We start from the raw sequence: 16,704 nt of genomic DNA on the forward strand, positions 1-16,704 counted from the left end.
GCTCAACATGTTCCTCTGTCCATGCAAATCTCTAGGCAAGAATATTGGAGTAGGTTGCCATTCTCTTCTCCAGAGGGTATGCCCAACCCAGGGATCGAACCCACGTCTCCTGCATTGCAGGCAGATTCTTTACCTTTGGAGCCAGCAGGGAAACCCACATGATAGATAAAAATATTCTAAAGCCTATGGGTAAAAGTTGAGCAAAATGCAACTTACCTTGCCATCTGCAGATGCTTTCTCCTAAGAATGATAAGGGTAACAAGCAGCAGTCCAATTAACAGTGTGCTGAGGATGGCCAGCACGGAGATGACCACCACGTTGGGATTCATCTCTGTAACTAAAGATAAAAGCCGTACATCTTCACTGGAGCTTCCATGACATGGAAACTAACAGCACCATTCATCACATTTCATCTACTCTAAAGACTAACACACTTTTGACTGTAGCAACAACAGCAACAGTGACATTTCTCTGAGTCAATGATGGCCTCTTGCTGGTTAACTCTTACTTAGTAGAATAGATTGACAGTGTTTAGGTGGGCGGAAGAACTGAGTCCACTTCAAAGGCCCACGTTCAGCACATTCTTATTAAAGGAAACCGTGAAATGTATAGAATGCCTGTGCCATGATTTAAGTTCATTTGAAAACAAAAATGCTAGAAGTCATTATCATGTATCATCACTGTTTAACATTTTCAAAAGCTTAGAGAGAGGCAGGCTCTTATTTTATGTCCACGGCTTTCAAGTCAGAAAGCACAACTGTGTATTTCCCTCACATGATAATGTATATGAAAAAGGCATTAGCACCCTGCCATCTGCTGCAGCACTTAACGCAGCGCTAGCGGCAGGCTTTCTGATGATCTGTAACCATATGTTTGGAGGTTTTTCAATCTGCACAACTCAAGAGATTAAACTTATTAATACATTTAAGAACAGGGGTTGTATCTCTTTCGTACACCAGGTCTCCTATGATCCATCTTTTAGTGCACTTACACATGCCTAATTTACATACTACCCGGAAGATCAGGATGTTAAAGTGCGAATATACATCAGAGATTTTTGTAAAGCTCTTAAAAGCGGATCAGAGGAAAAGAGGAGACACCATCCTCGGCACTGACCATAACATCACAGTACTGGCCAACCCGCACAATCTCTAAGGCTTTGGGCATTTGCCACTTTCCATGTGGGCCAGCTTGGCTCCACTGTACAGACACAAGTATTAGAACAGGAAGAATGTTAGACTCATAAAAGAGATTGTTAAAGTTTGCTTGACTACTACCTTCCATTTGGGGAAGCTCTGATATCAGTCTCTCCTGGTCTCATCTCCCTCACTTGCAAATACATTTAATAATATCACCTGTTTCACTGGGTTGCTCTACAGATGACAAGGAATCATGAACATTAAAGTATTTTTAGAAAATGGTAAAGGGTGTTTGAATGAGAGACCATTAGTATGCTTTTCAGGTCCATTTTTGCTCTTTCTTCTGAAAAAGCGGAAACTAAAAACAGGGGAAAAAAGTTTCTTCCAGTAGTCACTGGATATAGTGGGTAAACATGATTAATGATTACATACGTAAATGAAAATGAACCCATTAAAGGGGTAATATGATGGTAAGAGTAGCTTTATTACAGGCAGCTTCAGGGACAGTCTTAGACTACAGAATTAGACTCAAGCAGAGGAGTAAAACAAATAATATAACTCAGAAAAAGAATAAGGAAATAGCATTATACTGAACCTTTCATTAATGTCTAATTTCCCCAATTATGTGTTCTACTTGACTGGAAATTTTTTGGCTTTGGTCCAGTAATTTAGGTTCGCCATTATTCAATCAGTGAGAGTGTAAGGTCAAGACTACAACAGATGCACCTGAGTTGTGTACAGTACTGTGGGTACCACTGAAGAGGGTGATGGGGATGATGAAGTTGATGATGAAAACAACTAGCATTTAGACAGCATGTACTAGAGCTTTAGCTACTTGATTTCTAAGCCTCAAAACATGTCAACAGGTACATATTATTATTCCAGCTTTACAGATGAAAAAACAAAACTTCAGGATAGTAATTATCGTTCCCTAAATCACATAACCAGTAAGCACAGTTTGGGATTGGAATTAAAGTTTCCCTGAACTCAGAGCTTGGAATTTTTCGGTGAAGTGTGAGTTTTCTTTTTAGAAAAGATGAATTATACATATTTAAAAGGAAAATTTAAGGCAACTCAGGAAAGATAGAGTCTCCAAAAATACCAGATTCCGCTGGTGCCTGTACTTACCCATTGTCGAGATTGCTATGAATGTAGGGACACTGGGGCTGTCATGGCTAAAGCTGGTGACACTACAGTTGTAGGCAGTGGCAGGAAGGAGGCTGGAGATGGTCACAACATGAGAGGAAACAGAAATTGGTTCCTGGAGGTGCAGAAAACAAGATAAATGTTACGTTATCTTCATCTAGTTTGGCTTTTAACTTACTTTTCATAATTGAGTAGGTAACGTGTGGACAGAGTAGAAAAATTGAAAAAACAAAAATGGAAGCAATGAAAAATGTTTCCTTCTTCCTGCACTTCCCATCTGCTCAATTACTTTCCATGGAAGCAGCCACTGTTGTAAGGTAGTTTTTTTTTTTTTCTTCTTTCCATCTGTATTTTATGGATGTATAAACATATAAGAATACAGTGATAACATAGTTTATGCATCATTCTACTTATTTTTATCTTGATTGTCAGTATATTTTGGCACTCTTTCCATACCAGTACAGGTAAAGCTATTTCACTTTAAGGGCTGCATAGAAATCCATAGAAAGAACATACTTTATTTAGCCAGTCTTCTATTAATAAATGTTTAAGTGATCTCTGATTTTTTGTTGTTATAAACAATTCAACAGTTTCACAATTAATGGGAACATATTCATATGTCACACACTCATTTTATATATGTATGTATGTATATATGTGTATATATACAAGGGCTTCTCTGGTGGCTCAGTGGTAAAGAATCCCCCTGCCAAGCAGGAGACACGGGTTATATCCCTGTGTTTGGAAGATCCTCCAGAGAAGGAAATGGCAACCCGCTCCAATAGACTTGCCTGGGAAGCCCCATGGACAGAGGAGTCTGATGGGCTCTAGTCCATGGGGTTGCAAAAGAGTGACTTAGTGACTAAGCAACAACAATATATACATATATACATTCATACACAATCCCTGTGAATATATTTGTGTGTGTATGTATATGTATATGTATGAATATTCACACATATACAAACACTCATATTCTTAGAAGTTGAACTGCTGGGTCAAAAAATTATATCTTTTTAATTTTGAAAGGTATAGACAGATTATCTTCCATAGACATTTTCCAAGGGACCCACCTATCATCAGTGCATGACAATACCCGTTTCCCTACATTTGTTTTTATACAACAAATTGTATATAATTTGCAAACTTTTTCAACTTTTCCCATCTTATTAGTGGAAACTGGCCCTCATTGTAGTTTTATTTTGCATTTCTTTCACCATGAGTGAGCTTGATCATCTTTTTATATGTTTAAGAGCCTTCTATGTTTATTTTCTACGAAATATTTGTTTTGGGCTGCTGATCTTTATCTTTTTTATTTGTAGTAGATCTTTGAATATTGGGCTTCCTTTGCGGCTCAGCTGGTAAAGAATCTGACTGCAATGTGGGAGACCTGGGTTCGATCCCTGGGTTGGGAAGATCCCCTGGAGAAGGGAAAGCCTGCCCACTCCAGTATTCTGGCCTGGAGAATTCCAAGGACTGTATAGTCCACGGGGAAGAGTTGGACACGACTGAGTGACTTTCACTTTTGTATGTTAAGAACACTACCCCTTTTGTCTACATTCTCTGCTTTTAAATAGCATCCACCAAAGGCATAAAGACAGTGTTCTCCAAAATGTTTAATGTTAACTTATTCTTGAGTAAAAAAGTTGTTAATTTGGTGAGCCAATGGCCATCCACTGACAAGTACAACTGTACAATATAAAAAGATGAGCCAGCATAACATCCTTTTTCAAAACAAGGGTCGGAAACACCTCTACCTAAAGAGATGAGAATCATCAGCAAGGATTTCATACTCCCACTTCTTTCACTACCCTATAAAAGAATGCTTCCAAGAAAAGATTTTTGCTAACAGGACTCAGTTGTGTAAAATAGCTGCCTGATCATCATTTTCTTAAAGGAAAACATTACTGTAGCTGCAGAGAATTAAATTCACTACTGGCAGAGCAGCTTTTTCCCAAAATGATTCTTGGGATCCAAAGGATTCAGTTGTTCAGTACAAATCAAAAAGAGATACGTTTGTAGACCAGACTATCAAAAGGGGAGAGAAATCAAAGCAAATTATCTTAACACTCAGTATAAAAAGATTCGTGTTGCTAGAAATCCTTTTTTCTTTTCAATCTCATGAGCTGCATTATTTAAAAAGCATCAATTATTTATGTTCATAGTATTCATCTTTGCACTGTATTTTGTGACATGCCTCAAAAATTTGTCCTTTTTCTTCCATATCTGACTGTAATATAGTTTTGTCTTGTGGTTTTGTTACCCCAAGGCTCATCTGTCTCCTTTCATTCAATTTAACCTGGTGGATAACTCAGTTATTCATCTTATCTGTTATTTGTTACTCTAAAGCTTTAACAATCACTTATCTCAGGCTTCATTTTCCCAAATAAAGTTATTCTCCTTACTAATGGCTTTTAAATTCTCTTAGTAATACGGGTCTCACTTCTGGCACTTATACTTCATTTTAATTATTTCTACTCTAGTGTAATATCTACAATTAAATGAAAAAATAACTGAAGGTAAGTATTGATTATATCAGGCTTCCCGGGTAGCTCAGCTGGTAAAAAAATTGCCTGCAGTGCAGGAGACCTCGATTCAATTCCTAGCCTGGGAAGTTCCTCTGGAGAAGCAATAGGTTACCCACTCCAGTGTTCTTGGGCTTCCCTGGTGGTCAGATGGTAAAGAATCTGCCTGCAGTGCGGGAGACCTGGGTTCAATCCCTGGGTCAGGAAGATTCCCTGGAGGAGGGCATGACAACCCACTCCAGTCTTCTTGCCTGGAGAATCCCCATGGACAGAGGAGCATGGAGGGCTATAGTCCATGAGGTCACAAAGAGTCGGACATGATTGAGTGACTAAGCACAGCAAAGCACCTTAATTATACCAGGGCTTCCCTGGTGGCTCAGTGGTAAAGAACCTGCCTGCCAATGTAGGAGATTCATGTTCCATCCCTGGGTCAGGAAGATCCCCTGGAGGAGGGCTTGGCAACCCACTCCACTATTCTTGCCTGGGAAATCCCATGGACAGAGGAGACTAGTGGGCTACAGTGGGGTCGTAAAAGAGTCAGATACAACTTAGTGACTAAACAACAATATTGATTCTAACATTTGGGTCCCATACAATGTCTGCCACATAAATGCCAATTAGTTCATATTTGTTAAATTATATTTTATATGGCAGTGTGTTTTTATACCTTACATCAATTTAAAGGCCAACAGACAACCGCCTCAATTTAACTCTCCAGCATGACCCGGAGTGGCTGAAAACTGGACACAGAAGATCGATACAAAGATGAAAATAAACTTTGTGATTTGGCAAGTTAGTTATAACATATTTGGGGCCCATTCTAAGAATAATTTTAAATTTCTATCACTGGAACACAAAACCACACATGCAGAGTTTTCCTTTTACATCATTCAAAGAAAGATTTTCACTTTGTTCAGATAATAAGCCTTAACCAAAATTAACTCAGAAAAGGAAAATCCAAACATACGGTACCTGGAGTTTTGCTTCCTGACTGGAGCCAACTTGCTGGCAGAAGACTTCGAAGAAATCAGCTACTCCCTCTTCCACCCACAGCAAAGTCACCGAGGTCTGGGTTTTATTCACTGCAAAGAGGGACTTTGGAGGAGCTGGTTCTGAGCAAAGATAAGTTTTAAAACATTAACTTCATCTAACATATCCTTCCTTCATTAATCGGAAGGATAAAATAGGTGAAAAAAATCCAAACACAGGTAGTTAAAAGCACCCTACAGACTTTCTATTGCTTTGTGAAATATGTCCTTTCACCAAGACTGTTGTCTAACTTGGAAGGCAGAATTTTTTGCCTTTTTATCCTCTTTCATTTTATACTTCTCTTTTTGGGACACTTCTGTTTTCTACTTCAGCTTTATTATAGCCATAATCTATTAATAGTCTTTCTGAAACTACAATGGAATTAACACTGCCCATAGGTACAGAACTTTCTAGTTGAGAAGTTGGTACTGAAAAGACAGAAAAATGAAAGTGATGTACTCCTATCTGATGGAGAGACCCAGTCTGGTGTTGAGGCCAAAAACCTGGCTTCCTTTCTCGAGAGATTATTTGGAATCATTTAGTCAGAGGAATGGCTTCTTGACAATTTAGACAAAATTAAGAGGGATAAATTAAAGAGATAACACAAATTTTTTATAGAAAATGATTGATGGAAGAGGAGTTGATTGTTGATAAAATGTTAGAGGACTGATTTCTTTATCTTATTCTTTTACACAATCTTTTAAAAATTTATTTATTTTTAATTGGAGGATAATTGCTTTACAATGTTGTGTTGGTTTCTGCCATAGATCAACATGAATCAGCCATAGGTATACATATGTTCCCTCCCTCTTGAACCTCCTTCCCACCTCTTACCCCATCCCATTGCTCTGGGTTATCACAGAGCACAGGGTTGAGCTCCCTGTATTAAACAGCAACTTCCCATTAGCTATCTGTTTTACATATGGTAATGTGTATATTTCAGTGCTATTCTCGCAATTCTTCCTGATAACTCAGTTGGTAAAGAATCCTTCTGCAATGCAGGGGAACCCAGTTTGATTCCTGGGTCAGAAAGATCCGCTGGAGAAGGGAAAGGCTACCCACTCCAGTATTCTGGCCTGGAGAATTCCATGAACTGTATTTAGTCCAAGAGTCAGACATGACTGAGCGACTTTCACTTCATCACTTCCTGTTCCCGCTGCCCTTTAGCATAACAGGCAAGACAGGCAGCTATCTGCACTGTTTACTTGTTACTTGAATTTCTTTTCCTTCTCTGTCCCACCCTCCCAAGTCTGTTCTAGGGCTCCTGGCATTTAGTGGGGCTTGAAAAAACCCTAGAGGGCATTTCACTCTGAGAAATGATATGCCTTTGTGGGGGAAGGTCTGGACCTTCTTTCTGGAATATCATCATCATGTCCAGAACCAAGAAGTTTGTCAGAAGCCTTCTTGATGTGACCTACTGCAGTAGCATAAGTTTGTGTCCAACTGTAAAAGAAGCATTTTTCCTTTCCAGAGGCAACCTGACAAGGCTGGGCAGAAGAGTTGAAGGAATAAAGTGCTGAGTTGGTCTTGGGCAAGAATAATTCACAATAGATGTCAGGACCCCTTTCTCATTTGCTATAAATTATTTACTCCTCTAAACATTATACCATCTCACTTTCCCTCTGATGAAGACTGTTGATGAAACACAGAGGTCTACTTCCACTTCTTATGTCCTTCATAATTGTCACCGCTATTTGGATTATGAGTCACAGACCAAATCCTCCAATGATTCTGACTCCCGTAGAACTTGAATGGCTGGAAGCAAGTGTGAGGTTGTCTGAGGCAGAAACGGGAGATTCGTTAGGCTGAGCCTGGGTTATGTCTCTTTAAAAGATGCACACTACAGAATGGGTCCTCAGAGTGAGTTTCTTGGACAGTGATTAGAACACCTAGAACGTCTCTATATTTTTTCCTATTGGGTTGATAAATTCAGTTTGTCTATCTGATATGAATCAGCCCCTGTGGCCTAATGGGTAAGGCTTAAGCCCCTTAAGCCAGGGACTGTGGGTTTGAGTCCCCCCTGGGGAAGAAGGAGTTGTATTTTGGGCTTCCCTAATAGCTCCATTGGTAAAGAAGCTGCCTGCAATGCAGAGGACCCCAGTTTCATTCTGGGTCAGGAAGATCCCCTGGAGATGGGATAGACTACCCACTCCGATATTCTTGGGCTTCCCTTGTATCATCTGACGTGAACATTGTCCAGATCCTAATCGCCAAATCTGATTGATTTCCCATCTGTGTTTACTCAAGTATCTCACTATTAACCCCAAACTCCATAAGGTTAAAATGGAACATGGAGTCCTTGCCTTTCGACTAATCAATTCTGCTTTCTACCTCTCCCTGATACTCTCATGAACAATATCATTTCAATTGTCTAAGCTGACAGTTTTGAGGCTCTTCTCTTCCTTTTTTGCATTACTTTTTAATACTTCCTTCATCTCTTCCTTTTGTTTATTTCTTTTATTATATTGAATACCCAGGCTTTTGCCATCACGCTTAGCAATCATTACAACAGCCCTTTACTCCTTTTCCCTGCCTCTTACTTGATTCTTTGTTTTGCCAATGATGGTTTAAATTGTTTGAAAACACCACTTTTCTCCTGTTAGATTCTATCTGTACAATGATTTACTGTGATCAATTTCTATTGCGTCAAATCCAAATACAGTAAGTCCCCTACATATGAATTTTCAAGCTGCAAACTTTCAGATGCGAATGCATTCACATGTTCAATTATGTTAAGTTAGTTCATATGTCTGGCAATACATTGTCACATGTGTGCATCCTCTACAAGTGGTTGTGCTTTTGTGTACCTAACTATAGAGTACTGTATAGAGTACAGTAGTGTAGTATCTTTATAGATAGAGTTGAATCCATCAAGGAACCAGAACCTGGGCCATCCACAACAGGTGTGAGTGAAATGTCAACTTGCCCTCCTATTGCTGACGATCCTTCAGCTCCACCATCTCCCACCTCCTCTCCTTCCTCCAGTTCTCTTCCTGCCTGTTCACTCGATGCCAGCCTCTGTATGCCAACTGTTGAACTATAGTACTATACTTTTCTAAGTACCATACTATAAGATTAAAAATGTTTATTTTTTGTTTGTTTTTTTAAATATGTCATTTGTGTGAAAAGCATTATCAACCTATTACAGTACAGTACTGTACAGCTGAATGTGTTACTTGGGTACCTAGACTAACTTTGTTGAACTTACAAACACACTCTTGGAATGGAACTCATTGTATGTAGGGAGTTTACTGTATGCTAAGTGTTAAAGATCCTATGTACTTTGGCCACCTGCTACCCGACCCCACCATCCTTCCCGCACAGACATGCTGTCCCCATAAAGCCAGTTTTCTCGCTGACCATTATACAGGCATTACTCTTTCTCAACTCATGTATTTCTCAACCCTCAGTGTGTTCTTTCTGCTCTTCTGATCGTCTTAAAGAAAAAGTCTTACCTTCTCCTTCAAGCCTTATCTGATGACTGTTTCTTGAGGCTCTGTCCCTTCTCTGACCTTCTCTCACCCTCAACTATTTCCTGTGTGATCTCTGTGAATGAAGTCCTGATTCCACTGGGTCCTTTAAGAACTGCGGTCCTGTGTAATAAATTATTTTGTCTTCATTTTGAACTAGCCAAGTGTAGGGATGCAATAAATCTTACCTATCGACAGATTTAAAACCTAAGTCAAGATTCATTAACCAGAGGTGTTAGGATTCAAGCATCAAGTAAGATCAGACACGTCGGCATTGAAGTTTGACATTCTCTGCCTTTGTATGGTGATTATATTTGTAAAATGTCATCTGCTCTCAGTGGCAGAGTGAAAGACTTTTGTGAATTAGAAGTACTTTCAGTGACCGAAGAAATAAGACTTAGATACTGGAATACATGTTTCCTCTGGTCTGGCTGAGAATGTGGACGCAGGTGATGAGTGGATCCTTAGGAAAATATCCAAAGGATCTGGAACCTCTAAAGGCCAAGTAACAATTTCTTTTTCCTCCGGTGGCATATGAGGCAATAGATTATTCCAAAATCACTGTACCCATTATTTCTGCATTTTTTTTCTGAAAGACATCATGCATTTCAGTTCTGTAGGTCAATGAGAAACATTCACAAGTCACCTGCTTGAAAAGACTTATGATCTCTGTAGTAGGGATATTTTCATAGATAGATTGGGGAGAAATTCCACTCTGCTATTCTGAAGAATTCCATCACCTCCACTAGCTTTGCTCATAGTGATGCTTCCTAAGGCCCACTTGACTTCACATTCCAGGATGTCTGGCTCTAGGTCAGTGTGAGTGATCACACCATCATGATTATTTGGGTTAGGGATGATGCTGTGAAAGTGCTGCACTCAATATGTCAGCAAATTTGGAAAACTCACCAGTGGCCACAGAACTGGAAAAGGTCAGTTTTCATTCCAATCCCAAAGAAAGGCAATGCCAAAGAATGCTCAAACTACCGCACAATTGCACTCATCTCACACGCTAGCAAAGTAATGCTCAAAATTCTCCAAGCCAGGCTTCAGTGATACATAAACTGTGAACTTCCAGATGTTCAAGCTGGTTTTAGAAAAGGCAGAGGAACCAGAGATCAAATTGCCAACATCTGCTGGATCATCGAAAAAGCAAGAGAGTTCCAGAAAAACATCTATTTTTGCTTTATTGACTATGCCAAAGTCTTTGACTGTGTGGATCACAATAAACTGTGGAAAATTCTGAAAGAGATGGGAATACCAGACCACCTGACCTGCCTCTCGAGAAATCTGTATGCAAGTCAGGAAGCAACAGTTAGAACTGGACATGGAACAACAGACTGGTTCTAAATAGGAAAAGGAGTACATCAAGGCTGTATATTGTCACTCTGCTTATTTAATTTATATGCAGAGTACATCATGAGAAACGCTGGGCTGGAGGAAGCACAAGCTGGAATCAAGATTGCTGGGAGAAATATCAATAACCTCAGATATACAGATGCCACCACTCTTCTGTCAGAAAGTGAAGAAGAACTAAAGAGCCTCTTGATGAAAGTGAAAGAGGAGAGTGAAAAAGTTGGCTTAAAGCTCAACATTCAGAAAACTAAGATCATGGCATCTGGTCCCATCACTTCATGACAAATAGATGGGGAAACAGTGGAAACAGTGTCAGACTTTATTTTTGTTTTTTGAGTTGCTCCAAAATCACTGCAGATGGTGATTGCAGCCATGAAGTTAAAAGATGCTTACTCCTTGGAAGGAAAGTTACGACCAATCTAGACAACATATTAAAAAGCAGAGATATTGCTTTGTCAACAAAGGTCTGTCTAGTCAAGGCTATGGTTTTTCCAGTAGTCATGTATGGATGTGAGAGTTGGAGTATAAAAAAGGCTGAGTGCTGAAGAATTGATGCTTTTGAACTGTGGTGTTGGAGAAGACTCTTGAGAGTCCCTTGGGCTGCAAGGAGATTCAACCAGTCCATCCTAAAGGAGAATAGTCCTGGGTGTTCATTGGAAAGACTGATGCTGAAGCTGAAACTCCAATACTTTGGCCATCTGATGTGAAGAGCTGACTCATTGGAAAAAACTCTGATGCTGGGAAAGATTGAGAGCAGGAGGAGAAGGGGACGACAGAGAATGAAATGGTTGGATGGCATCACCGACTCAATGGACATGGGTTTGGGTGGACTCAGGGAGTTGGTGATGGACAGGGAGGCCTGGCGTGCTGCGGTTCATGGGGTCGCAAAGAGTTGGACACAACTGAGTGACTGAACTGAACTGATTCTGAAGAAAATAAAGAAAGTTATCACAATATGTCATAAGTGGAGGTGTAATTGGATTAGGAGGGGTTTCTAATTAAATTTCACTACTCAGGACAACATCTGCTCCAGTGAAAGTGAAAGTCGCTCAGTCATGTCTGACTCTTTGTGACCCCATGGACTATACAGTCCACGGAATTCTTCAGGCCAGAAGACTGAAGTAGGTAGCCATTCCTTTCTCCAGGTAGCCATTCCCTTCTCCAGGGGATCTTCCCAACCCAGGGATTGAACCCAAGGCTCCTGCATTGCAGGTGGATTCTTTAACAGCTGAGCTGCAAGGGAAGCCCCATTTGCCCCCGGGGATGTATTAAAATATTAGGACTGTATTGTGCTACACAGTAACTGCTAGCCACATGTGGCTACTGAATGCTTGAAATCTGGCTAGTCTAAATTGAAAGATGCTGTAAGAGTAAAACACAGACTGGACTTCAAAGATTTTATTTTAGTATGAAGAAAGAATAACAATATCTCATTAACAGTTCTTTATACTGACTACACATTGGAATGAAACTATTTTGGATTTACTGGTTAAATAAAGTATATTAAACTCAACTTCAACTATTTCTTTTTACTGTTTTGTAGTGTGGCTACTAGAAATTTAAAACTACATAAGTGGCTCTCACCATATTTGAACTGGATAATGCTGGGTTAGAACATTCCTTCCTGTTTGGTAGAGAAGTTTGGAAATTCTTGGCAGAAACTGGTCAGAGGGTCCCCCTGCTGCTGTGTCTCTTCTCATGAGAAGGCAACGTCAGCTCAGTCCCATAGCCTAGGATGGCTGAGAACAGTGGTCCTGAACTTTTTTGGCACTACTGACCAGTTTCGTGGAAGACAATTTTTCCCTGATTTCGGGCAAGAGTGGGGTGGGGGATGGTTTCAGGTGATTCAAATACATCGAATTTATTGTGAACTTTATTTCTGTTATTATTGGTGGTGGTTTAGTCCCTAAGTTGTGTCCAAGTCTTGCAACCCCATGGACTGTAGCTCTCCAGGTTCCTCTGTCCATGGGGTTTCCCAGGCGAGAATACTGGATTTGGGTTGCCATTTCCTCCTCCAGGGGATCTTCTCAACCCAGGGATTGAAACTATGTCTACTGCATTGGCAGGCAAATTCTTTACCACCGAGCCACCAGGGAAGCCTCTCTATTATTATTACATTGTGATATATAATAAAATAATTATACAGCTCACCATAATGTAGAATCAGTGGGAGCCCTGGGCTGGTTTTCCTGCAACTATGGAGGGCACAACCTAGATACTCTGCATGCACAGTTCACTAGGGTTTGAACTTTTAACCTCTAGAACTGTGAGAAAATATACTTCTGTTGTTTAAGCGACACAGTCTGTGGTATTTTGTTTTGGCAGCCCCAAAACTTGCTAACATTTGGTATTAGCAAACTAACACAGTCTCTTACTGCTCAAAATATCAAATTCAGTCTAGTTCACAAAGGGGAGGGATATGAAGACTTTGTTAATGTTATGAAGAGTAAATGAGCTTTAATTTAATGTATACAAGATACTGTATATAACAAAGAGTCATGGACATACTAATTACGGAACATCTTCTGGTTATCATTTTCTATCTAAATGATATTTAAAATTTTTTTCAAAATTCCTCTTCTCCATAATGTCTGATGTCTTTTGGTTTAAAATAATTTCAGAATCCGTGATATTTGATACGCGAACCTATGGACATGGGGAAAGGAGACAGACATGCTATTTTTACAAAATGAGATGTAGATACTCAGCTGTTTGATTTTAATTTTTGGCCACACTGTGTGGCATGTGGGATCTTAGTTCCCCAACAAGGGATCGAACCTGTACCCTCTGCATTGGGAGCACAGAGTCTTAACCACTGGGCAGGCAGGGAAGTTCCACAGGGGTGTTTGCTTTTAAATACTCTCAGCATTGCAAGTGTTATACTCGACTACTTGGCCCTCTCTTTCCTTCTCGTCTCTCCCCTTCAAAGCCACTCCTGTTTGAGTTAGGAATCCAACCTAATTTTATGGGAAATCAAGTACCAGGCACAGAACATGGGCCGAATGGAGAGCCCTAATGCTCTCCCTACCATTTAAGGTAGGATGGATTATGAGAGGGTCACAATACTGGATCTCTGGGGAGTGAAGGTGACCTCCAGTGAAGTATGAGCAAGTATTTGGTTCTCATTCTCTGCTCCAGCACAAATCTCTTTCTTTCCTCAGGAATTCCAAAGGGAGTCAGGTGTAATATTCAGCCTTGGAATGGAACAGAAAATATTTATTGCCTAAAATCCATCTTTCTCTGACAGTTATTACATTGTTTCTTATTTTAATGTGACCCATTCGTTTAGCTGCCAATAGAATTATGTTAATGAGGCTAAGACGCTATCCATGAAAGCCAACTGGTTTTATTCCGTTTGTGTTTTACACCTTTAAAATTGGTGAGTCGTTTAACAAATGTGTGACGTTGAGGATACAGAGATTCAATAGAAAAACATTGGAAAAAACGACCGACATGGCAAAACCTATTTTCAGCTCTCAGCCTGACTGACAGTAAATTGCTACCGTCCTCTTCATACAAAAGTTGGTCTTTAACATTTATAGTATAGTAAGTCTTTGAAATCTATTTTTATTTCCCTCAACTCAAGTCGTTCTACCTTAAGCAGTGTAAACCGTAGAACTTGGCCAAAGAAAACATCGGTGACTCAAGTGGTGTAAGCCGCATAAATTACATTCAACTTGGTTAAAAACAACATCTGCAGAAGAGAGCACTCTTTGAAAGAAAAAAAAAAAAACCTAAGAGTGAGTTAAGATTGATGTGCCATGAAATTAAGAAGAGGAAAATGCTTATTAAACAAAACACTTTTGTTAGATCTGACATTTCTCAGGCCTATTCTCTTATTGACTTCAGGAGATTCCTTTTCCTACATAAACTTCATAAGTAATTAGAATGTTTACAGTAACACTGGGGAATATATAATAATTCAGGCAAATGTTTAGCACAATTATGTTAGGCCCATTTTATGTACAGAATATAGAATTTTCTCAGGAATCCCTGTCATTTCCATTGTTGTTGTTCAGTTACTAAGTCCTGTCCGACTCTTTTGCAACCCCATGGACTGTGGCCTGCCAAGCTTCTCTGTCCATGAGGTTTCCCAGATAAGAATTCTGGAGTGGGTTGTCATTTTGTTCTCCAGGGGATCTTTCTGACCCAGGGGTTGAACCTCTGTCTCCTGCATTGGCAGGTGGATTCATTGCCATTGAGCCACCAGGGAAGCCCTGTTGTTTCCATTGCATTTTAAATAAATTCTTGATGGCTTAATGATGGCAAGAGTAAAATCCTTTTCTATGAATCATTGGGTAAGTTTATGGTACTACAGCTCAAGTAACTTCTAAAGATTTATATCATTTTTCAGAGAAATCTCTCTTTGAACTTTACTTAGTTTAAAGCAAAAGATCTTACTTCCTCCTTTGTTGGTTCCAGGGATATTTGTTTTATTTTATTTCTTTTAAGTCAGGACTTACATATTGCACAATTCCCAGAAAAAAGTCACTGCTTTTACTGTGTCATTTACCTCATTGCCTTTACTCTGAACTCAGTTATGAATAAATCCTAAAACTGAAAGGAACATTAAAGATCATTTAGTCCAGATCCTCATTTTGTAGAAAAGGCAGCTGAAATTCAAAGGGCCTGAGTCATCTTTCTATGATGATACAATTTGACTGTGAAGGCAAGTACTCCTAGTTAAGGGTCTCCCTTCTGCACCCGGCTTCCTTCCTAAACATATGAACATTTTCCATTAACTTCCATGTAACTGGGGATGATGAAACTCCCAGATGATGAAACTTCTGGAAACTTCCTTTGTCCAGAAGACCAACTTTTCCAGAGCAGGAACTTGATTGTGTATTTAAATCTGTGCCAGACATCACAATAGCTGCCCCATCAGTCCAGCATCCAGATTCTTGTAATATATTGAAGAGAAACAAGCAAAGCGTGCAAGTCATTTTACAGTGGGCAGGACAAATGCTTTTAAGGAAGTGCTGAAATTGTGACAGGGCTGTGGACAGCTGACAAATTTCAGCGTTACTCAGGAAATCACTGTGATGAGAAATGGGGGAGACATATGTTGAGGACAGGTACCGACTTGTCTTGCGCCCAGGAATGGAGCCATGGAGCAGTGACATGCATGGCAGCCTAATCAATGCAAGCGGGTTTCCTCTGCAAACCAAAGGAAATTGCATGTGTTTATAAGAGGTCAAACAGATGAAAACTGTTACAAGCTTCCTCCACCAGTTCCATTTACTCACACACCCCCATAATGCCTATGTACCCTGTCATTTGTTGCCTTACTACAGATCCACCCAGCCTAAGGCCACTCCCTCCACTGGCACCCTGGGTCCCAAATCCTTTGGCCCAATTAAAGACATCGCCCCAACAAATCTCACCTCTAATTATCCTGCATCATCATTTCCCCTGCTCTGTTGAATCATTCTTATTAGCTCAAAGACAAGGTGTTTCTACCCACTTAAAGGGAAGGAAAAATAAAACAAAAACCAGCTAAACAAATACAACTGGATCCTTGTATCTTAGCTACTGCCCATTTTCTTGGCTTCCCCGGTGACAATAAGAAACCTGTGCACCACAGCGAAGAGTAGCCGCCTGCTCTTTGCAACTAGAAAAGCCCACATGCAGCAATGAAACCCAGTGCAGCCAGAAATATAATACGAAAGACCAAAACCCTGCATGATGTGCTCCCTTGCTACCCTTCTTCCCTCTTCTCATTCGTTCCAATTCAGCTATACTCCCTTGCCGACTTTTCCTTGAACTTGCCAGGCACATTGGTGACTTTTTCTTTTTACACAAATGTTTGTAGCAGCTTTATTTGTAATAGTCCCAAACTAGAAACAATCCAGATAGCTTTCAATGGATAAACGGTTAAGTAAGCTATGGTATATCCACGTCACGGACTGCTACACAGCACTGAAAAAGGAACGACAGTTGATGACATGCAACAATCTGGTTGAATCTTATGCCAGAAAATCATGCCAAGTGAACTAAAAAAAATCCTAAGAAGTTACATATTGTATAATTCCACTTATA

At 39.9% G+C, this 16,704-nt stretch overlaps 1 protein-coding gene across 4 annotated transcripts in view; it reads right to left on the reverse strand.

Annotated features, from left to right (window-relative positions):
• Window positions 1-16,704, reverse strand: part of PTPRO (protein tyrosine phosphatase receptor type O) — a 262,085-nt gene that overhangs the window by 49,528 nt on the left and 195,853 nt on the right. For all 4 annotated transcript variants that reach the window (XM_081589156.1, XM_081589157.1, XM_081589155.1 and 1 more), the window contains exons 13-15: window positions 5,783-5,922; window positions 2,268-2,400; window positions 217-337 (exon numbers count right to left, since the gene is read on the reverse strand). In XM_081589156.1, coding sequence (XP_081445282.1) covers window positions 217-337; window positions 2,268-2,400; window positions 5,783-5,922 — 394 coding nt within the window. The remainder of the gene's footprint in view (window positions 1-216; window positions 338-2,267; window positions 2,401-5,782; window positions 5,923-16,704) is intronic.

Source organism: Giraffa tippelskirchi, chromosome 4 (assembly GCF_054371585.1).
Source record: "Giraffa tippelskirchi isolate mGirTip1 chromosome 4, T2T-mGirTip1v1.2.pri, whole genome shotgun sequence".
Lineage (NCBI taxonomy): Eukaryota > Metazoa > Chordata > Mammalia > Artiodactyla > Giraffidae > Giraffa > Giraffa tippelskirchi.